The sequence below is a fragment of the Physcomitrium patens genome, chromosome 12, assembly GCF_059467195.1.
Source record: "Physcomitrium patens ecotype Gransden chromosome 12, ASM5946719v1, whole genome shotgun sequence".
NCBI classification, from domain to species: Eukaryota; Viridiplantae; Streptophyta; class Bryopsida; order Funariales; family Funariaceae; genus Physcomitrium; species Physcomitrium patens.
In genome coordinates this window covers 11,346,705-11,371,330 of record NC_143421.1, presented here as the reverse complement: position 1 = coordinate 11,371,330, position 24,626 = coordinate 11,346,705, and the positions used below count along the sequence as shown (strand labels likewise).

General features: G+C 34.5%; 3 protein-coding genes across 3 annotated transcripts; 1 reads left to right on the top strand and 2 right to left on the bottom strand.

Moving 5' to 3' along the window:
• Positions 1 to 10,488: 10,488 nt before the first annotated feature.
• Positions 10,489 to 14,304, bottom strand: LOC112289246 (protein HEAT STRESS TOLERANT DWD 1). The gene is made up of 12 exons (XM_024534315.3): positions 14,201 to 14,304; positions 13,882 to 14,072; positions 13,598 to 13,676; positions 13,250 to 13,447; positions 12,856 to 12,954; positions 12,517 to 12,682; positions 12,192 to 12,298; positions 11,814 to 11,953; positions 11,542 to 11,614; positions 11,267 to 11,379; positions 11,039 to 11,159; positions 10,489 to 10,709 (listed from the first exon to the last, which is right to left on the bottom strand). Exons 1-12 carry the CDS (start codon positions 14,252 to 14,254, stop codon positions 10,587 to 10,589), a joined length of 1,464 nt encoding a protein of 487 aa, XP_024390083.1. The 5' UTR covers positions 14,255 to 14,304; the 3' UTR covers positions 10,489 to 10,586.
• Positions 14,305 to 18,716: 4,412 nt separating this feature from the next.
• On the top strand, positions 18,717 to 20,807 carry LOC112289437 (uncharacterized). The gene is made up of 4 exons (XM_024534633.3): positions 18,717 to 18,857; positions 19,308 to 19,735; positions 19,887 to 20,100; positions 20,339 to 20,807. Exons 2-4 carry the CDS (start codon positions 19,496 to 19,498, stop codon positions 20,584 to 20,586), a joined length of 702 nt encoding a protein of 233 aa, XP_024390401.1. The 5' UTR covers positions 18,717 to 18,857; positions 19,308 to 19,495; the 3' UTR covers positions 20,587 to 20,807.
• Positions 20,808 to 22,153: 1,346 nt separating this feature from the next.
• Positions 22,154 to 24,626, bottom strand: LOC112289244 (26S proteasome non-ATPase regulatory subunit 14 homolog). The gene is made up of 6 exons (XM_024534312.3): positions 24,346 to 24,626; positions 23,838 to 24,015; positions 23,533 to 23,614; positions 23,107 to 23,283; positions 22,686 to 22,853; positions 22,154 to 22,494 (listed from the first exon to the last, which is right to left on the bottom strand). The coding sequence occupies exons 1-6, from the start codon at positions 24,476 to 24,478 to the stop codon at positions 22,303 to 22,305; spliced, it is 930 nt and encodes a 309-aa protein (XP_024390080.1). The 5' UTR covers positions 24,479 to 24,626; the 3' UTR covers positions 22,154 to 22,302.

Here is a 24,626-nt window from a genome sequence, read left to right as displayed (position 1 = left end):
ATATATATATATATATATATATATATATCTTTTATTTTTGATTTTAAGACTTCTTGATTAATTCAATCAAGCAAAAATCAATACAAAGATAGATCTATGAGGAGCATTCAATCTAATTCACATCAAAGAAGGAGATGAATAGAAGATTTTTTTCCAAATTAAGTATGAATATTTTAAATATAATAGCATAACTTTTGGACTCACAAACATACCAACTGTTTTTCAAAATTTCATGAATGATGTTTCTTGATGATATTTTGTGAATTCCTTAATGATTTTATTGTCTATTATTTAGACAACATTCTAATCTATTCAAAGAATATAGAAGAACATGAATTTCATATTTGTTTTATGTTACAAAATCTAAAAGATGTAGGATTATATGCCAAGATGGAAAAGTGTATATTCCACACTACTCAAGTTGGCTTCTTAAGATACATCATTTCCAACAAATGACTAATGATAGATTCAAAAAAAGTCTGGACTATCATAAATTGAAAGATTCCAAAAACAGATAGAGATGTGTAATATTTTTTGAGATTTGTCAATTATTATAAAATTTTCATCAAGAAATTTTTTTATGTTGTAGTTCTTCTTACATGTTTGACATCTAAAGACAAATTTGAATGAAATAAAGAAGTTGAAGCAACTTTTGAAGTCTTAAAGATAGCATTTATTTTTATACCAATTTTATATTGCATCAATTTTTTCAAGGCATTCTTTATAGAAACAAATGCATCAAACTTTGTTATTAATAATATTTTGTCACAAATGGAAGTAGATGACAATCTCCACTTAGTAGCTTTTTATTCTAAGAAATTTTCAATAACTAAGATTAACTATAAAATATATAAGAAAGAATTTTTTATAATCATGGATTTATTTTTAAAATGGAGTTATTATATAAAAAGTATATTAATTCAATCACCATATATACAAACTAAAAGAATCTCAAGTACTTTATATCAGTACGTATTTTGAATCATCACCAAGCTTGTTGGAGCATGTCTTTATCAAGATTTGATTTCCAGTTTATTTATTGATCTAAAAAATAATAAGATTTTTCAAACGATCTTTTTAGATATTTTTATTTTATATTTAAAGAACAAAATATATATTTTAATCAACCAATAATAATTTTCTTGAAGTAAGAGCATTTATAAAATTAAGTAATATAATCAACATTGACTATTGATTCAACCTTTATCAAGCAAATTTAATTAAGTATATCTTGTAATCCTCTTCTTTATGATATCAAGAATAATTCTTCTAAGTCTTATCATACTTCCAAGTTTGAGTTTAAAAATAATCTATTTTATTTCAAGGAACTATTATATATTCCAAAAGATGAAGCAAGATTACATGTTCTTCAATCTCATCATGACTTTTCAATAGCTAGATATTTTAGATATAATAAGAATTTAGAGCTAATATTGAGAGATTTTTGGTGGCTTCAAATTTAAAAATTAGTTAAAGACTTTATATAATCATGTGATATTTGTTCAAGTTCAAAAATTCTTTTTCATCAACCTCATGGACTTCTCCAGCGATTGCCTATTTTGAAACAACCATGGTCTTCTATTTCTATGGATTTTATTATGAATCTTTCAATCTCAACTTTGTATGATTTTATATTTGTGATACTAGATTATTTTATCAAGATGGCACATTTCATACCATATACAAAATATATTACAAGTGAAGAAATAGCTAAGCTTTTGCTAGACAATATCTATTGCTATCATGGATTACTTAAAGATATTACATCAAATAAGAATATTCTATTTATATCAAGATTTTAAAAAATCCTTTTTAAGATTTAAAAGATAGATTTAAAGCTCTATTTAGTTTTTTACCTTCAAATTAATAGATAAATAAAATGGATAAATCAAGTTCTTGAATAATATTTGAATTATACTATCAACTATCATCAAGATAATTGAACAACTCTTTTATCATTGGTAGATTTTGCATACAATAATTTGATATATTCTTCTATTTAATAAATATTATTCTTTTTTAATTAGGGATATCATCCATGACTTGATACTTTTGACTTTTCAAAAATTGATAATCTTATGATAAAAGATTTGATGAATCATTTGCCAGAGCTACATGCAACAATAAAGCTGTAGTTAAAAGAAGCTCAAGAACAACAAATGTTCAATGTAGATGCCTATCATAAAAAATAACCATAATTCACTATAGGTTACAAAGTATGGCTACTTTGTTGCAATATTAAGACTACTCATCTTTATGATAAATTAGACTATCATAAGCTTGGATTTTTTTTTATTTGTAAATAAATCAATATTATTGCTTATTGATTATATCTATTGAAATCTATGATTCTTTATCTCATATTCTATGTATTTTTTCTTGAGCCATATAAAACAATGAATATCTTGGAAAGAAGATAAATGCCACTTTCTCCTATAGAAGTGGATAATAATCAAGAGTTCAAAATAGAAGAAGTCTTAAATTTAAGGTAGCACCAAAATAGATTGAAATATCTTATTTATTAGCATAAATATGATATTAGTAAATATACATGGGAGCCAAAAAAGAATTTTACAAATACAACAAAGAAGGTTGTGGCTTTTCATTGACAATATTCATTAAAACCAAGCCTTCTTCACTCTTATCAATGCCTTTCTAGTCCTTAGTCTTGTTTCAAGACTTCTTAGTCTTTTTATCTTTAATAATAGTCATTTTGATTTAATGTTGTATTATCTTTGAATGAATTTCTAATCTTTTTGAGTAACATAAGAGAATATTGAAGATTTATTTTTTTAAAGATTCATGTCCTTTACATCTTTACTTTGAACTTTTGACTTTATTTAGTAACATACAAAAATTTTCTAGTTACAAAAAAGTCAATTTTGACTTAATTAATAAGATTTGTAGCTCTTCTTTAGCATGATAGCTTAAAAATCTATAATAAATTTAAAAGCATATGTGTAGTATATATATATATATATATAGAAAAAGAGAGAGAGAGAGAGAGAGAGAGAGAGAGAGAGAGAGAGAGAGAGAAAGAGAGAGAGAGAGAGAGAGAAAAATAAATAAATAAATAAATAAATAAAATTAGATAACGAGGTTTAAATAGATGTATTTATAAGTTTATTACTTAAGTTCCAACCTTTATGTATTGATATTATTATTATGAAATATAAAATTTTATAAGCCTTCTTTATCTCTAATCTTTCTACATGATATTATAACTCAATTAAGATCAAAAAATATAGTAATTTTTTAATTTTTTCTTTATTTATGAAAATTTTCTTATAATTTAAAATCATATGAAAATACTTACACATCAACAATCTAATGTAAAAATTATAGTTGGTATTAAGTCTTCAATCTTTTATTTCATAGAAGATAATATTTATCATAAACAAATCATAATATTATCCATAAATACAATTGGCATAAAAATAATTTCAAAAATATTTTTAAATTTATAAAGAACCTTAAAATTTATCTTATAATAATATTATATTACTAAAGATGAATCTTAAGGTTGATATCAACCATATTTCTAAGTTTGATGGTTCTTATTTTAATATTTGATAAGATTGACTATCATTAGTTTTTAAAACAAAAATATTATAGTCAATGGTCACTAGTAATAAATCCATATCAATTATATCAATTGCAATAGAAATAGCTATTGGTATTCTACCTTTGATTGCCATAGGAAGAAGAAGTATAAATCAATGGAAGAACAAAGATATTTTATGTTTTTTAATTATCAAAAATTATATTAAAAATAATATTATCTACCATATACAATCATGTAAGATATCAAATGATGCATAAAAAGAATTAAAAAATATATTTAATGCACAAAATATAATTAAAATAATACATCTTAAAAACAAATCATATACACTTACAAAAAAAAGAAAATAAAGAAATAAAAAATAAAAAACATATTTATGTATTTAGATCACATCTTAAATAATTATTTATAATAAAATTTCTAATTTGAGATAATGAAATAATCTTGACTTTGATGAAAAGTTTGATACTACCATATATATCTTTTATTATTTTTTTAGGATGTCAATAAAGTATTATTTTATAATTATTCATAAAAAATTTAATTTAAGAAGAGACTTTAATAAAAGACATCAATTTAATTTTTGAAAATATATCATTTATAATAGTAAAAATCCTTTATTTAATTAAAAAATTAAATAATACTCTAATTCAAAAATTAGAGAGAGTTTTTTACAACTTTTTGAGAAAAACAATCAAAATTTTAGCAAAAAGCACTTCTATTGTAAAAAAATCTAGACATCAGATTCAAGAATTTAAAACAAGATCTATTGCAAAAAAAGAAAAAAATCAAATATTGTCACAAAACCAAATAAGCTTTGCATAGTTGCATTGATAGCATAAGAAGATTCTACATTTTTTTAGTACATAGATTTTGGAGCAATCAAGCATATGTATTATTAATATGAAGTTTTTCATAATTGAATAAAATATGACATTCAACAACTTGTATACTTAGGTGATGATACCACATCCTATAATATAGAAAGATATGATGATGTCATTATCAAACTTTCAAATGGTATAGAAATAATCATATGTAAAGTTTTATATATCCTAGGATGTTAAAAGAATTTATTTTTTGAAAAATAATTTGATAAAGTCAAATAAAAAATTTAAATTAAATATAGAATTTTGATATTATTTAATAAATATAGCTAAATTATTATCAAATGTAAATTAAATCTTGATCTATATAATTTAGGTATCACATGAATATCCAATTACAAAGCATTGGCTATACCAACAATTACACAATTTGTAACTGACATACTATCACGGATATACATATTTATTCTAGTAATTATCTATATGATTAGGTAGAAATAGATAAAAGTAAATAAAATTAGATTAGTTCTATAATAGCTTCTAAAAGAGCTTTCTAAAAGCTTCATAGACATAGTTTTGACTTTATATGTATTTATGGTTGATTTTTAGATTAGAAACTTGGTTAATAAGTTATGTACATATCATATGGGTGGGTAGCTTGTAAAACAAGCTAATTATGTAGCACATATATAAAAAAACTTGCCTTATAAGTTAAAACATGTCGCTTACAAAGTCAACACATATTGGAGGTTTAATAGAACATTGCCATATAACTCCTAGGTGGATAATATATATAGATGCAAACATGAAGCCTTCTTTACTCTTATCAATTCCTTTCTTGTTCTAGTCTAGATTCAAGAGTCTTTAATTTTCTTTTCTTTTCGCAATAGCTATTCTAATTTTCTTTTAATATACATATTTATTTATTTCTATTTTATTATACTTCTTTGAAAAAAGACTTACTTCATTATTTGCTTTCATCGGATTCTAGTCCTTGATAGATTGGCAAGAGTATACTTACAATATGAGAGCTTTGTCTTTTCTTAATTAAGAGTAGATTATTCTTTTCTTTTGATAAGATATAAGCCTATTAAAAGTTATAGATTATCTTCATTTAAGCTGATATTATCTTTAATATTTTGTTTGTTTTCAAGTCATCTCTTCTATTTATCTTGAATAATATTAGACATCTTTTCTTTTCTAAGTATATTATGATAGAACTTCTTGAAATAAAAAGTACAATAGTACAAATGTAAGAGAAATTCAAGGAATTAATGCTTACAATGCATCAATTCAAATTTCTACTATAAAGAGAAATAAGAATGGTAGAAAGCAAAGATATAGAGATGATTGGAGCTGCTTCAATATTTGCATCAAATCATGTCCCTTCTCCAAGGGTGGAATATCCTTCTAGTGTTAAAGAACCAAGAATTGCACTATCCAAGAAGTTTGATGGCACAAGATTCAAATTTTGAGGATTCATTAATCAAATAGAACTTACAATTGAACTTGAACTCTAAAGCTATCCAACTCCAAGTTCACAAATTAGATTCATTGGTACATTTCTTTTAAATTTAGTATTATCATGATTTTTATCTTTTTTTGAATGATGAGATTCAATATTGAATAATCTGGAGGTTTTTTTGGCAAAGTTTTGATCTATATATAGAGAACATGATAAAATTTGTATTGCAATCAACAAGATCTATATTTTGCAACAAGATAATCAATCAATAACATTATATACTGCATAATTTTGACAACTTACAAGTAATATCAAGTAAGATGATGTTGCACTTGTTAGCCAATTTTTCTATGGATTACAATATGAGGTAAAAAAAATGATGTTCAACTTATATGATCCTCAAACATTGAATCAAGCAATTGACTTTACTATAAAATATGACAATGAACTTTTTGAATTTTAATTTGAAAGTTACAGAAGTGCACCTCTATATTATTATAATTCAATGGTAATACTAACATCTCTTCAACACATACATTTTAAATTAGAAGATATGCTAATTGAAACAATACGTTTCAAAGAACTTACTAAGCAAAAAAAAACTCATTGTCATTTACAAGGATTTTACTTAATTTTTTTGTCTTTTGGCAATAATCATTCTAATTTTTTTTAATATATATATTTTCTTATATTTATTTTATGATACTTCTTTGATAAAAGTCTCACTTGATTATTTGCTTTCATCAAGTTCTTATCTTTAACACAATTCAACAAAATAGATTTATGGCATTTACAACTAAGTCATATAAATTAGCATAGACTAAAATAACTTCATTTAATACTTATCGATGTTGTGATGTAATACAACTAATGATTAAAAGAAAGAAAAAATGTATATATATATATTATAAAAAATATTATTTTAAGTATTATAATAAATTATATTTAAATATAGATAATAATCAAAAAGATAGTAAAACTAAAAAATATTAATGCTACTTTTTTACAAAATAGGCTTATACTTACTTTGTAGGACCATAAGTAAAGAAAAATAAAGTAGATTGAAAAATTAAATAATATAGTCAGATATATATATATATATATATATATATATATAAGAGAATTAAGAGTATTTTTTAACAAAATTTACCTTAAGAAGCCAAGAATTGATATATAGAGAGGATTAGTTATCAACTTGGATCAAAATCAGACCCTAAGGCACAAAACTGAGCACCTACGGTAATTCAAGAGTTCTTTGGTAGATCAAAGAGTGGAATTTGAAAGCAAAATTAAAGAGAAAGATTTTTGGATGTTGGTTTCATATTAATTGAGTAAATATTGAGTTTTTGAAGGATTTTCAAAGTTATTAATATTCTTGGTTGGTTTAGATTTTAAGAAATAAAAATATATTTACAAATTAGAAGATTTCTTAAGTTTTGTGGTGTATATATAAGTAAATTTTGGAAAATATGTTAGTGTACTATTTATAAATGTGTGTACAAATTTTGAGATCAATCAAAGGGTTATATCAAAGTGTGTAAAGGTTTTTGTAGGTTGAGGTCTCAAAAATTGGAGTTTAAGGATTAGTGAGTATTTTTAAGATCTTCAGGAATCTGTCAATTGGATTGAAGTAAAAAAAAAATTATGTAGATACAAGACTCGATTTTCAACATTTTAAGTGAAATTTAGAAGCAATTGAATGGTTTAAAAAGGAGATATTAGCATTTGAAGTTCAAAATTTAGATCGGAGTAAGAAGTTGCCCAACATCCAATTGGATTATCTTGCATTTCTCTCAATTGATAAGTGCAATTGATTTTATCTTTCATGTGTTTGTTTCTAATTAAGATATTGAAAAGTATACAAATTTTGAATTGATATTGATGGTTTAATTATTATTTTTTGAGGTTCTAATTTACTATAGGATTTGGTTTGGGATTTGCCTATGGTTTAATTAAGTCTTAGGATTTGAACTAAGGTTTGCTTAGGATTAGGATTTTCTTAGAGTTTGGTTTAGAACTTGATTAAGGGTTGATTAGGATTTGACATATGATTTGATTAAGATTCAATTAAGATTTTAATTAGGATTATATTAGAGTTTCTATTTTTAGTATTTCTTTAAGATTATTTTTATTTTTTTAAAGTTTTATTTTTATATTTTTTAAGATTTCTTGTTATTTTTCTTTGGAATTAGTTTGGAATTTTTTTTTTGTGTTTCTTTTATAACTTCTTTTAAATTTATTTTGGATTGGTCAAAATTCAATTAAGATCATTAAGGTCTATTTAAGGTTATTTAAGATTCTATTAGACTTGGTAGGATTGTTCTTGCATTTCTACTTACTTTCCACAACTAAGCGTCTGATGCATTCTCAAGCAAAAACACATGTAATACAACTTTGGTATGGATACTTTTGATTCATAAGAATTCAACTTTTGTCACTTGTGTATTAAAGGTAAACAATACTAAACCAAGTTTTTAAGAAGGGTACTACAAAAGACTGCACAACTTTTGGGCCTTATTCATTTTGTTCTATACAAGTCACTATTTATTTTGGATCTACATATTTTATCACTTTAATTAATAATTTCTTTAGATATTATCATACCTATTTATTAAGGCATAAATTTAAAGAGTTTAATGAATTTATATTCTACAAAACATTTGCCAAAAATTAAATAAATTACAAAAGTAAAATCTTAAGATCTAATTATAGTGGTTGATATAATTTAGACTTATTTTATGAATTATGTAAAAAAGAAAGCATCAAGTAAGAATTTACAACATCCTACATACCACAACAAAATGGTGTCGCAAAAAGAAAAAATCAAACCTTAGTGGGGGCAATTTTATCTATGTTAGTTTACACTCAATTATCCAAAATTATTTAAGGTGAAGCACTTGTTACAACTAACTACCTTCAAAAACAAAGCTCCACCAAAGCCATATTAGTCAACAAATATTTTTTAAATATAGTTTAATCAAAAACCTAATCTTTTACATTTAAAAATCTTTAGCAATAAAGCTTGTGTCTTTATTCAAAAGAAAATTCAAAAAAAGCTAGACTCTCATTTACTTGAGGCTATTTTTTTAGATTACAATAAAAATAAAAATAAAAATAACAAAAAAACAAAAAAAACAAAGCTTATTGTCTAATGAATTCACATAACAAAACAATAATTATATCTTAAGACATTATTTTTCATGAAAATATTGCTTTATATCCAAGTTTCATCCTCAAACAACATACACAAGAATCAACTAATCATGTTTTAATCAAACACCCTTCTATTATTTATAGTAAGTCTCATGTACCTATTCCACAACAACCAACAACTCCCAATCTACAATTAAAATCTTTGCTTCCACAATCATCAATTTCTAAAGGCTCATTTTTACCAATTAATATAAATTTAGTTTATAAAGTTTTAAGATTATTATATTGCTTGAAGCAACTTTCTTGCACATAAAATCTTTGTTTTGACAAATATTCAACCTTAAATAATTATATTAGACTTGAGATTGATGCTAATATATACATTAAGAAAAAAAATGATGATGGTTTCACTATTCTAATTCTTTACTTTGATGATTGCATCATCATTAGTAATATAAGTTTTCTTATTCAAATTATTAAAGATATTCTTTACCAAGAATTTGAAATGACTAACAAAGGCAAATTTTATTATACTATCAAAATTTCTATTATTGGAAATCAATCAAAAAGGCTGGATTATATTACATAAACAAAAATATTTAATTATCAAATTAATTTTAGTTCATCTAGGTTTTTCTTTTACTTACTTCAAATAAATAAATAGACATGTTTGGAGTAGCTTTGTTCTATAAACATCCTTTTAAGAAGACAATTTTTCAATTGTTAGCCATATGAAAAAATTATACCAAAATACAACCAAATCAATATTATGTACATACTATCAATAATATTCACTGATAGGGGATGTTAACTATAGCTTTATACTCTATAGAATTCTAATAATCTTCTTTCTGAATCATATTTAAGACATAGTTCAATAACTTTCAATTGAAACCATATGCCTCATTCTTTGAGAATATCTTTACGTATTCTTTAAAAGGTCATGGTTTACACAATTTTCTTTAAATATTATCTTGGATAATTTCATAACTTTATCACAGGTATATGTCCACTATGGTCGACTTATTATTTCAACTATGTGAGTTCTGTATCTTGAACAAAACCTTTGATCAATATATCACCCAGACTCCATGTTCTTCTTACTTATTTCCCCTGCAGTTACATTTATGGATGCATACTCCTCAGTAATAAGGTATTTAAATGCATTAGAGAGAATTTTCCAACATCTCCGATTTTCATTCACTTAACAACATTAGCCCCCTTGGACTAAAATCTGATTCTCTAGTCAATAGCTGATTTTAAAAGAAGAATCAGGTGACTCAATAATTTTCCTTAATGCCTTCATTTCTTTCACGACTTGCACTAATGCTTGTTTGCAAGACCAAGTTCTTTCAGAAGTCAAAGATACATGCATATTGTTGGGTTATGATTTCGACCGTGAACCAGACGTCAACGCCAGTAGATATCCAAAAGTTGGGAACGACTTTTTGAAGAAAACCCTCTTTCACAAAAGCATATCCGGTCAAGTGGAAATTCTTGCTCACAGAGAAGGTAACCACGGCTTCATACATTGAGCCAGTTTTACATTGGCAGAACAAACGTAAGTTCACATGAATTAAAGAGCTGGTAAATTGTCAAGGTTGGATGGCCTCAAGATATTAAATCCATCTCCTGCTGTTGACATCAACATCCCTTGTATTTGAGGGTGCCAATGGAACTCTTTGAGATCTTTTTGCCCCTGCATTACGCATTCAATAAAAAAGTAAGGCTTCATGTAGCAACTACCCTCATCTTGAGAAAAACTCAAGACTACAAATTAATATTTGGGGAGCCAGTTCTCAAATGAAAACTGCAAATACTAACACAATTGTCAAAGAACAGACTATACGGTTCTGCGAACCACTAAATAAATAAGTTCAGATCTGGCACCATAACTACTCATAAGGTATTCTAGTATGTACAAAGAGCCTCTAAACACTCAACCTCAAACAAACAACTCGTTATTAAAAACACCTTTACTAAAAGTCGTCAGAAAGAAAAAGCTGAGAGTTTCAGTAGTCCAAGTACCTGGTGTACGAATAGCAGTTGAGGGGGTAAATCTTGAGGAGCCTCTGCTTGCTGTTGTTTCAGTTGAGCTTGATATAAAGCCTCTTCTTCAGCATCTCTTTCTAGTGAGAGGTCCCAAATTCTGAAGCCATAAAACAAAACGTCATAATCTTCGCTCGATAAGCATACTTGAAACATCATTAAGGCAACTCAAAGTGTATAAAATGTCAGGCAAGTCGAGAAAAATACGTCAATTGGTGATCAGCCGAAGTAACACCAAGCGTGGATGCATCGTGAGGGCTCCACTCGATAGATGTTACAGGAAGCGTGTGGTACTTGAAATGTGCCACAAATGAATCCTCCTGCAAGTGTGGCATTTAATTCAATAATTCAGGGAGTACAATGGTGAACCCCAATCAATCCACCTAAAATAAGCATGCATAGTATCTAATTATAACGAGCATCAACTAAAATAAGGATCATCATCTGGAGTCATATGTCCTCTGCAAAGGACGGTAGATTACCTTCAGGTTTCTCAAATCCCATATCCGGAAGGTGCCATCATCGCAACCTGAGGCAATCATGCAACTTGCTACCCTGCTCATTAGCGAGTCCGAGAAAAATATTAGATGGCACAACTTTACCAATGCTCCCAACCAACTCTAATTTTCACATAAATATTCTTGATTATTATAAAGCTGCTTACTGATACGTTGGAATGAAAGAGTAATATGTAAGGATATTGACAAAGACCGGAGAACAGTGGGGAGATTAGATCAGCTATACAGATTCATACCTGTTCCAAGATATAACATTGATATCCGCATCATGAGCCTTGATCGAGATTGCTGACCCTTGACGATTACGTGTATCCCAGATTCTTAAGGTTCCGTCCACCGAACAAGAGGCAAAAACATCCGCTTCTGTTGGACTCCACTGCAAAAATATCAATTTTAAAATTAATACAAGTAGAGACAATGCATGTTGAATTATATAATTATTTTTTTCCAAAATTTGAACTCGAACAGTAAACATCCGATTAAAAAGACGACCAAAAACCCAAAACAAAAGTGGGACAACAGCGTAGGAAGTTTAAGACAAACCCTCACTATACCCACGAGGCACCCAGAGTAAAGACCGTCGAATGAAACCCAAGACAAATTCTCTGCAATACCTGCAGATCCTCAACGCTAGCAGAGTGACCCGTGTATGGAGTCTTTTCAACCGCCCACTTCCCTCCCGGGGTAGGCTCCCACAAATGGATATTACTCTTACAGTCCCCTGAGGTAGCAGAAATTAACATTTTAGAAAAGATCCCTTGTTCTACCCACTCAGAACCAAAATCTAGAGTAAGCTAAACGTGCCTTGGAAATTGAACATACAATTCCAGTCGCTACCGAAATCCAAAAAAAAAACCTATATTTTCGATCAGGTATAATCATTTTGATAGTTCAATTTTATTTTCACCTAAGCGTGTGATTATAGGTGTGCCAACATACCAGAAAGAAGACGGCCTGCAGTAATTGGACTCCAGTCAAGAGCATAGCCCTCATCTTTATGGCCAGTAAAAATATGTAGAGGAGCTTGACGTACTGTGGTGGGTGCGCCAGAAGGATCAGGTCCACTAGTTGCCATTGATCGAATATGATTTCCCATGTCCCATACCTACAGATTCGAAACAAATAAGAAAAATCCTATATCTTCTCATGATGAATTACTAAACAAACAAGAGGAATGTGAATACCACGCGACAAGAAAAAATTCAGTCATGTACAATGGAAAGCAAGTTGAGTTGCTAAGACAAAGATACGATCAAGTGGTGGTGGAAAAATCAGTACCTGAACATACCCTGAATCACCCCACGTGGCAACGATATGAGATTGTTGAGTCATAGCCCTAACTCTATTGACACAACCCTGATGAGCCACTAGTCGCACCTACAAAATTCAACATTAAATCATTATCAGCTACGATCAGGTGTAGTCAAAGAGTATTAGTCTCAACTCTAGAATTCTTGTTAAAGTATCAAAACAAACATATCGTTTGCATCGTCGTTAGTCACAACTCAAAAATACGGGAGCTTAATAATGTGGCATGTTGGAAGCTGACAAGAGTAATTAGTGCAAAAGTCACAGAGAGCACCAATGGTCTGTCCGGTTGTGAAACTTCACAAGTGAACCATCCAAACTAAATTCTTAATTCATCAAAGACGATCTCATGAAGTTGGCATACCTTAAAAATTGGTTTCTTGGACTGAATTGGCTGATTAGGAGCCCCCTCTAAATCTTCGATATCTTCCTCATCACTACTGCTGTCACTATCATCAGCATCATCATCTCCATCCTCCATTGCAGACGGCGCTTTCGGGATTTTTCCTGTTACATTCGTCATGTGCACAACAGCAATCGAATTGCTGCCGGGTTGATCGGCCTGAGAGAATCCATAAAATCAATGTATACCACTGTAAGAGCGATGGTGCGACCCTGAAATATGTTCAACGTGCAAGAATGCCGAAGATCCATGCCAACTAAAAGGGAATTCAGCCAGGAAAGAGCCACGCAAACCAAGGTCGAGGTTTACCTGTGTGCCAGCGACACAATACATAGCGTGAGGAAAATCTCTCCGCAGGACCCCCAAGTCATCACGCATTATATCAAAGCTACATCAAAACGAACCAAAAATAAGTAAAAATAAATAAGACCGGTCCGCGTCAAAATCCAGCAAAATGAAATAACTCTTCCCAAAACATCACATACCCCGACTCCCCATGACTCATCCGCTCCTCGCCGCTAATTACACTGTCCTACAGCCCTCTCAGCTCTACGCTCATAAAACACAAAGTAAATTCAGATGCACAAAAAAACCTGAGACACGGCCATCCAAGCTTGAAAGAATGCAAACAGTGGTAAGCCGTCGGGTCGAATTGCAATTCTTCGTCATCTCCAATCTCGTCGACTCCCGGCACCCAAACCTTGGTGGGTTGTGGTGGAGCGCTGGCACTGGCACCGTTCCCCTCGGCGTCCTCCATCTCCACCTCCGCGCCATACTCACTTGCCTGCAATTCCTTTCCAACCCTCAACATCCAAACACAGCAAATACAAAACAAACAAAACAAAAACAGAAGGACCCTCAATCTTCCATTCAACACAAGGTCACCACAGGCTGTGCATGGCGTAGTAGTACCTGCTTGTTGGGCTTCTTATTGCCGCGCTTTCCCTTCTTCTTCGTACGCGCCATAGCTAAATCACAATGAAGAAAATCCCCTCTCTCTCACTCACTCGCAGCGAGTATCCACAACCTGCAGCTTGGTTAAACCCTAAGCCCTAATATTCAGAGGCGAAGGCGAAGAAGACTGCTCCACTGGGACGAAGCCGCACGGGCGCCGGGTATGACCGAGGCCAATGCGCCACGGTCTGTGAATTCGCCATGGCCATGGGTCCTCCTCCCACAACAACCTTGTGGAGTGTGGACTTGGAACAACAAACCATTATTTTTGTTGTTTTATTGCTGCTGATTCTTTTCTTCTTTTTTGTGAGATGTCTTAGTTGGGGGTTTTTAGATGGGTTTTCTTTTTCAATGCATTTCTTCACATTGATAAGTTTAGAACTAGCCATGTTTGATTGTCTGATGTTGACATCATATTCCAATAAAAATGTTTTCGTGGGGATCTGTGTGCTTGACATACTTTAGCACTCGACATAAGATTACGTCACTTGAATCCATTCAGTAACATAAATGAATGTGTGTGTGTGTGTATAATGCGAAAAGAAAACACAACATATTGAGGTTGTAATAACGTAAATAGGAATTACCAGTAATTTGAAAAATCGTAAGGTATTTCATGCTCTTAATCAAAAAAATAAAAACTCCCCTGGTTACATGGTTATTTATTTGAGAAATTAAATATTTAGTTCTACCAAAACACATGATTTCATTTCTTTTCTCTTTTCTTTTATGAAATTATGACTGTGATTGAGATCCGGAAGTTCAAAAGATTCTGCTTCCTTTGTATATGGTGATTCAAAGTTTTGACCTAAGAAATAAGCAAAAAAATTAGCATAACTTGCATAGATATTAAAGTTATACTAATTCCATGCAACAACAATTTTATTACACTATTATAATTATAATACTTACAAGCTACTATTGTTTATTACATAAACTAATGATGCAATGGTTCACGTTGATATTTTTCACACAAATGATTGTGTCAATGCCAATCTTTCAACTTAGTTATTTAAGTTTAATTCTTTGTGAATGAATAATCATTCACCACTTCTTCATTTTCTTTCTTCTTTATTGAATATCATTCTTTCTTTTCTTTTTAATACTTTAGACAATTTGTAAATGTATAAGATCATTAATTACACTATTTGCTATGTAGATGACTTTTTACACAGGCATGCAGACCGTTTTTTTAGCAGTAATTATACCTATTCTGTAAAAATAAAAAAATGGATCATGACGTTCACAGGCTTTCACAAAATGTAATTGTTAAAAAAATGAATGATCAACATGCACATCACATCTGTTCAGATTTTGCTTTGGTGAAGATTTTAGTATAGAATTTCTAACTGAATCCTTTTATGAATTTATCCAGTCTACACAACATAAACTTTGACTTTTCTGAACGTAAATAAAGCAATTGAGAAAAATCATTTAAACATCAATAAATAATCACTTAATTCCAAGATTCAATACTATTATTTTTAGTACAATTTCTGGTAATGTAAACACATATGCTACAAACTTGTTTTTCCACATCTCAACAGTTTTGAATAAAGATGTTAAAGTACAAATTCATGTTCAACAATTCAAAAGAGAAAACTTGAAGTAGCGTGTCGACGACAGTGGAAAAAAAATGGTTGATCAGTCAACGTTGCGGCGCCGCAGTGTCGGTATCATGGCCGTGCTCGATCACGGTTCCTGTGCAGAAATGGCACCATTCACACAACAATCATCGACATGGGCAGCGCCGAAATCAAGCAATGGACCTTCAAACCCCGTCAAAGTGCCAGCTTAGTCTGCTTTCTGCGAGATCAGCAGAAGAAAACTGAAGCGAAAACTGCAGAACTTCGTTGTATTTTTCCCTCACAGCCTCCTCTTCTCCTTCACGAGATCGCAGCATCGTTCACAGCTGGAAGTTGGCCCGTTGCTGCTACGTGTACTGTTTGGATCACTGGTATTGAACGCCATGAAGGTTGTTGGTTTTCACACAGAGTCTGAATGTGGGGAGCAAGCAGTCCGTGACGATGATATCTAAGGTCTGTGAAGTCGGGGAGAGGAGATGATCGCTGCTTTTCTTGACGGATAGTGAAATGCTTGTGAGCACTAAGCCTCGCGGACCATGTCAAATTGCCGGTGAAAAGACTTGATTGACGGTCAATGGCATCCGATGGTCAAGTGATGTCGCAACTGTGAAGATGACCTGCCGTTGTCACTGCATTCAAACCTTCAGATGAGAAAATTTAAGATGATCACGCTGTTGTGTTTCCTGCATTCAATGCCAGTCTCGCTCTGCAGGTCAGTAAGACTATAGAGCCCTTGTTGGTTTGGTTTAACTGGTTTTGATTCTAAGCAGCAATTTTAAAGCTGTTTTTATTTCCACCTCAGGATTTGTCGGGTCTTGTTTGCAAAACTTGTTGTAGGCAACTACACAACCACATCATCTGGTGCTGATTGTAGACTCACTAACAGCGTTCGCCATCACGAGCATCCAGCTACGTGCTGCAGAAAAACCACTCTTGTAGCTAAGATATCGAAACGTGGATTTGTTCAAAAGGAACTTCTTCCTCTCAAATTAAAACTTCACCACAGTTTCGATGTTCCTGTACGTGTCCGCGCGGGTAACTCATCACTGTCGTCGCAGGGTAAATTCTACAGTTAGCCTTGTTCCATTGGTTCGTCTCCGTTTACCTACGCTTCGATTAGGGCTATCGTCAGTGAACATCACTACCACCTCCAACATATGGCAATGGGGAAAGGCAATGGGGAGACGAAACAATGTTTTGTGGTATTCGTGAGACTACAGAACTGCAGGACTGTGTTAAGTAGGCATGGAGGATTGAAGCTACCGGAAAGCACTGAGCGTGGAAGTTGAATGGGAGCTATCATCACTATCTTATCTTGCTCAGCACTTTCTGGTCTGATCGAGAAGTGAGCGGCCGGCGTACCTTTCTGACAGTGACTTGCTCAGGTTTGACTTCCCTTGCTCCTTCATTACAAAGACATGATCTGGTATCAGTTGCTTTTTTGTCGAATGTGGTAGACGTGAGTGTAGCTTCACATTTTCTACGCTGACAACGGCGGTCTGCCTATTCGACCCTCATCTAGCCCTCTGGCATCCGGTCAGCTCAGGAACACCATGTGCAGCCACCTCGTTGGTCTTTAGGGTGCTTTTTGTCGACGTGGGTGCTGATGAAATGCAACAGAGCTTACATTGTGATTTCGGAGGATGTTTAGCGACGTAGCAGAATGCATTTATTTGCTGCTGTGTCTATCAAGTGTTTATTTGATAAAGCAACATGCAGTTTTGAAGATTTTTAATACTTGCATTTGCAGTTGGCCTGAAATCGATGTGCTTTTGGACCTAGCAAAATACACAACGATGTTGCGTGTATTGTGGGGACCTCCACAGAGCTCAACAGATATACTATGGACTACGCACGCCTCGCGTCGCAGACCTTAAAGAAAATCACGTGCCGGTTCTCTGCTTACTATTTGAGCTCTCGCCTTCTTTCTAAAGGCATCTGTCTTTTTCAGAACTTTTTGTTTGAGCCATTCTGACACTTTCAGTGTGGACAGGGTACAAGCATTTTGTGGTATTCCCAGCACTGCTGTAAAAGAGGTGCTTCTCTCTCAGAAAATTTCTTCTCCATTGATGGTAACCGACTTCAGCAAAGTTCGTTGAATTCTACGCCATCAACACCGAAAATTCCTATTCTTAGAATAACTCTGAAGTTTCATTTACGCACTTTCTGGCAGATTCTGGGAGTAAGCTTGTTCATGAAAATCTTCTATAAGAAGAGACTTAAGAGTCCGAGACAAACAACTAGTAAATCGTGAGAAGGAATGACGCGCACATCCCAGTAATAAGAGTGTCATTCAGTATAGAACTTGCACTGCCCTCAAACTAAGAGTGTCAACCTTGCGACTTCTTCTGAATTTCTCGAGCCTACCCTGTTGCAAGATCAGTCGTCTATTGGGCTCAAGCAACACCGCGACCAGAGATTTGCAGAAAATCAGGAAGTTAACACTTGCAAGAGTCTCATTCTGATGCCGAGGCTGTCATTCTCCGCTGTCATGGACACTGTTGTGAGTAATGACAGCGATGTCCAATCACCCGTCTCAGACGATGGTACCTGATTGCGAAATCAATCTGAACTGCGTCGTACGTGATGTACCTGGAGGCGGGCAACGCAGTCAATTCATGTACAACCGACTGCAACAAGCAATGAACCCCGACGAGCGAGAAAAAGAGCATCGTTTACGGGATTGGGAGGAAAGTGGGGCACCGTTCAGTTTTTTGGGCAAGCGCTTTGAGAGCTTAGCTCCCAATCCCTGTGGGAACCTCGCTTGTGATCGAAAACTAGCGCAATTTCGGAAAGAATGATAAGTTTTTGTCGGACAGTACCGCTGAGCTGGGATGGTCTGAAGCGACTGATAGCAGGATGTCTGGTTGTTTATTAGAGTTACTTTTGCGTGGTTTCATGCTGGATTGTTTGGAGTTTTCTGGATTTTGCGACTTAGTTGATAGACTCCGTTCGATTCGCAAACCTTCAAGGTTTTTGAGCAAAAGAACTCGCGTGCTTTCAAGACATTGCGGCGGTGGAGGAGGAAGGTGGGTGTCGCTGGAACAGAATTCTTGAGTTGATGAAGTCACTGGCTACCGAGGGATGTTCTTTCGCTGCTCCTTGTAGACTTCAACTTTTCCCCGATGAATTTCCATTGCCAGGTCAAATGTTTTTGCAAATTTCGCACAACCTCCTTAATGTCTGTGCTTTACCACTTCGATACTCACACTCACAAGCTTCTCAACAATGGCTGATCATGAGTACCTAGTGGGTGTGGGTTGCCGTAGAATAGTAATCTTGGACGCCATCATAGATATCATCTTCCTAAAGCTTCCCTTGATTCGACGCCTCTATTTCTCTGATAGAATCATAATCGATTTCTTGCAGCTGCTGTATGTGGAGATGCGCAGTGAGCTCTCCGCATCAGCTGGGTGGTTTCCAAAGATCTGAGCTACCTTTGTGACGCTTGACCATTATTTTCTTCAAAATTTGCGCAGAATGGAAAGAAAGGAATTGATCCGCGGCCGGAGGATCAAATCGCGTCGTCTGAAATCTCTCACAAGCTGCGTTCCCCTTTTCTGAGTAATCGTTTCATGCAAGAATCAGAATCAATGCTGCTTCAAGTGTGATTTGTGCGAAGCAGAGAGGGTAGTCACTCTTTAAAACACATTACTCGATCAATCAAATGGGAGCACCAATGTCGGGGCCCACGTTGGAGGTCATAGTCTTAGCAGCCGAGGGTCTCAAGAACGTGAACATTTTGAGAAAAATGAGCGTGTACGCTGTGGCGTGGGTGGCGCCCGATTACAAAAGAACCACATCTGTGCATAGCAAGGCGGGTCGTAACCCTTTTTGGAACGATGCCTTGTCCTTCCCAGTGACTGATGACATTCTTCTCCACCCCTGTTCCGCCCTCACTATTCAGGTCAGATCTCATGTACCTTTTCCTGTTCTGATTCCTCTTCACGCCCATCTCAAGAATTTGTTACGCTCAGGGCAAATTAGGCTCCCAAATGCATGCACATCAAGATGCGAAGTATGTTATGAAGAACTAATTTGCCGCTGGTGGGCTGCAGGTGTATAGTGCCGGAACCGTGAGCCCAAGATTGGTTGGATCTACCCACCTGGCCTTGAGAGACATTGCAAGAATGAAGGCCACGAAAACAAACTCAGAGGAGGGTGACATTGTCGCTTTACCGCTGCAGAGACCCTCCGGCCGAACGCAGGGGATTGTCAGCCTCTGCGTAAACCTGACTGGAGCTACGATTCAGCAGATGATGTACGCCTTGGGTAAGGCCAATTCTTCTCTCTTTCATCGGTGCCTCCATGTAGATTGCGAGGGTCTTTCTTAATCTCCATTTCTGTCAAGCGTTTTCCCGATAATTTAAACATGTTGCTTGATCTACTAGTGCTCCCTCTCTGTGAACTCATATCCATCAAACGGTGTGACGGTTGCGGTGTTAAATGGTTCATGTTCATGCACTTATGTGTTGCCAATTTAATTAATTTCAATGCAATGCTTTCACAGACAAAGATCAAGATAGTTGGATAATTGAGATGCCACGCTTCCTCTCGGGCATTTCAGACGTGGTCGCAGTCATCGGATACCCAGCAACTCAATCTTATGGAATTCCTGCACGCAATTTCTATCCGTTGTATTCTGGCTATGCTGAGCGAAGTGCAGAACATACACCAAGCACTCCGCCCATTGCAAGCCCACCTTCACCGGTCTCCTCATCTGCTTTCTTCTCTATCAACTTAAGCGAGGAATCATAGGCGGCGTGTAACCGGTAAATAGAGGTAGTGTATTAGATCTTATCGACACTGGCTTTTGAGAAGTCAGAGTCTGGTAGAATGCGAACACCTTCACTGTGGATGAAGCGGCATTTTTGTTCAATAAGACGCAAAAGCAAGAGAAAGTGTTTAGGTCTTAGCTGTGTATAAAATGTAATTAGATGTGCATGGGTAATTAAAGGTTTTTGTCCATTTCGCCTCGACATAGTTTTCACTTCTGCTACTAAATACCGAGTACCTCTTGTGCATCAAATTCTATCCAATACACTGTACCCCACCATGTCAGCTTTGTTGTCTGGTCTGTGTTTAACTTGTACGCAGAATATTTTGTTTGTTAAGAGTATGAATAATTTCTAGAGGATCTTTTGAGAAGCTTTCGACACCGTTCATACCTTCCAAAAGAGAAGGTTGAGAATCCTCTGTAGCAGCCCGCTAGCAACCGATGGCGTCTGATCTACTGTAGACTATTACCGGAAGATTCTGCAACTAATACATGTGGTGAAATTCTTCCAAAAGATTCCTAGAGCAGTAGTTCATAAATATTTCCTCAACAACAGCATCATTGCATAGACCTGAATACATGCGACTGCAAAAAGCAGCTGAGTTGCCAAACAGAATAGCCTCAACATTCCACCAAACATTGCGCACATTCGACAGTTGAAATTCAAGGGCCAACAAGATGACAAAGCTTGAATTACACTCTCCGAGTTCTGGGTATATGTTGTACAGTACAACAAAGGTAGGGAAGTGACTTGTGTAAGTTGAATTGACCACAAAGCATACCCTAGAGACATCATGTGAGTAAAATCAAAAAACTTGTTGCAGCTACTTACTGGCTTGATTGGTGCTTTTTGCATGTGTGTACCTACAAGTCACCACATGTGGGAAGCATCAAAATCACATTCTGGGCAAGGACTGAAGGACCCTGGTCCATGTGTTCGGGCTTGATATATAGTGTACAAAAACCCTTTGCTACAACAGTAATAACTAAGGGTGTGTCCTTCAGGGTTGCGAAATGACTGTCTCCCACACTCAATCTACATGCCCATGCTTTCTTGTGTGTGTGAGTCCCACATTCTCACTCAAACCCCTTTCATTCTCTTTGGTCATTGGCCATGCGATGAACATGGATATCCACTTAATCCGTCCTGTACCAATCTCTAAATCATAGGACATTAGGGGATCTGGACCAGTCTGTTTCTATGCTAAAACCTCGTAGTTATGGCAAACAAGGTGGTTATATAACCTGTATCTTCAAGCTGCGTTTGCAACACAACCCAACTTAACAGACTGTAAATAAAATCTTAATACACCCACAGTCAACACTGAATGAAAGTGTAACAGATTTGCTGCAATGAAGTTTCTTTTTTCGCACACACACTGCATAATCGAGGCTGGAGCATAAATTTCTAATCTCAACTCCCATGTGAGCATGCAGCCCCATTCTTGAAACCATTTATAACAAATGCACGTGGAAAAGGAAAAGAAAAAGACATGAACTCAAAAAACCCCCCGTCAACCTCAAATGAATTTTTTTGACAGAACATGATTGTCAAATAGTTCTTTGATTCATGTGACAAGTACAAAGATACAGTATAAGATTGAAATAATAACAGCTTCATTAACCTTCAAATAACCTACCTCTATCCAGTTCATCAAAACGAAAACAGTTCTTTAGTACCGTATAAATCACGCCAACTAGAAGACAACGGTGTCAAGCATGGTCCCTAAGGTCTGTACAATATTAGACGACATCAAATTAGAGACATGCTCTTCTAGGTGCTTCTTCGCATCTTGACGCCCCACATTGACAATAGCCAATTTCTCTGGACTAAGCTGGTCTTCCTCCTGCACAGCTTTATTGTACTTGATTGCTAAATCCAACATTTCCTGCGAGCGTCCCACCCAAATCTCAGTTGAAGACCACAGCCTTGACGTTAAAGACCAAGCTTCAACAATTAAGTAAAGAGAATAACTACTGTATGACATGCCTAGGACTTGCACTGTAAAAGCGCACATAGATTCATCCACTTCGTGTTACATCTAGAACTTGAGGACTGTTCAGTGCAAAAAAGACTCACTTTCACTGTGGCTTCATTAGTTTTTCCATGCTCGTCATATCGCTGAAGAGTAAGTCCATCAGTCCACTTCTTCTTGTGAAGGTTCAAAAGCATTTTCTCTTCTAGTTCATTCTTCCGATAATTAATTCCGATTGAATAGTAGTGTCGGTTTAATCCATGGATTAAAGCCTGTGAAACATTACAACCATTAATGTAGGTTAATATCATTAATATCTAGAGAATAGTACGATGCAACCCACTTACATTCTGCATCCTCTGCAGCGTCGAATGAAATGTACAAAAAAATAGCCTTACCAGAGCGTGACACTTTCTAAATGACTGTACGGACACTCCTTTTATATGAATGGATCCATAGAGTGATACTTTCACCAAAGGGGGCACATATTAACATAAAACATTAGGGATGTTTGCACATAAGAACCTGGATGGAGGGCTTGTTAAGATGTCCAACGTTCGATGTGGTTTGTCTGGGCTCCTGTCCCAACATCATTGTTTGAGGGTTGATCAATCGAAAAGCATCGATCACAACCTTTCCTTTCACACTTTGGATTGGATCCACTACTACTGCTACCGCCCTTTGATTCAAAGCTTCAAAACTCTGCATATCCACAAGAATTATGTTACAGAAAAAAGGTAAAACATACCTAAAAGCATTTTTATAAAGAGAAATAGAAAAGAAAAGAAAAGAAACCTTAAGACTAAAACAAACCCAACAGACATATTTTTTCACAAACTACCCAGTCCATTAAAACCAACGTTCCACCAATTTGTTCACCACATCTTTGTATGTGTTCATAACAACCACTTTAACAAAAAGATGCCAAACCTAATTATAAACCTAAATTACCTGCTGAGTATTGATATCCACGCCAGACAACCAGCAACCAAAACCTGGATGAGAATGGTACCAGCCCACCACCATCTCTGGTCTGCAGAACACAAACAACACAGGCATCAAGGTGATTTCTAGTATTTTAGACATATTCGTACACATCACGTTCAGTTTACGCATGAATCAAATATAAGTAGCTCCGCATCGAGTCCCTTCCATGCACAAACTTCAACCACTCGAGATATCAAGAAGAGACAGAGGGGAAAAAAAAAAAAAGGGGGGGGGGGGGCATGATGCTATAGGAGGAGAGAGAGCCCTACCGACCAGTTTGCTTGAGCATATCAAGCATCTTCGTTTGAAAGACAGGGTCAACTGCTTCCACACTTACACCTGTTCCACTCTGTGGCATAGCAAATACATCCACAACACGAACAGTGTACTCGTCCACGAACTCCCCAAGCATCAGCCCCATCACCTCCATAGGCACTCCAGCTCTACCTGCACGATCGTCCAAATTTGTCACCAATTTGAATCCAAGCCCTCCCAACGAAGAGCAAGTCATTTAAATTCTTTAGACAATAGACCGAACCCTAATGTACTATTACTGTCAGCGGGGATGGACTAAGCACAACGAACACAGGATACGACTCCAAAACACAACCACGGCAAACCTACGTCTCCAATCTAGACTTCACTAACCACAGAATAAATTTGTCTGAACAACACCACCAAGTAAGAACAATAATTGAATTCGCACAAGAAGTTCGCCTGCAATTGGACATAAAAATGACAAAACGGTCCTGGTATATTATGATTCAAGCAGCGTACCATGTTTGAGCATTTTGAGCAGCGCCAGAGAGGAAATGTACACTTGCTCCGACGAATCAACGAGGGGTGAATCTGGATGCGGTCCACCTCCAGAACCGCCCCCAGCAAAAATCCTGTGCAGCCTTGAATCCATAGCGTCGAACCCAAAAAACTTGTGATCCGAAGTGGCCCAAACAAAAAATCCCACCAATCTACGCAATTAACGCGAATCCCACAAAAATCCACCGAGAGAAACCTCCGATCTGTGGTGACAGCAACAAGAGCATCCACCGAGATCGTCA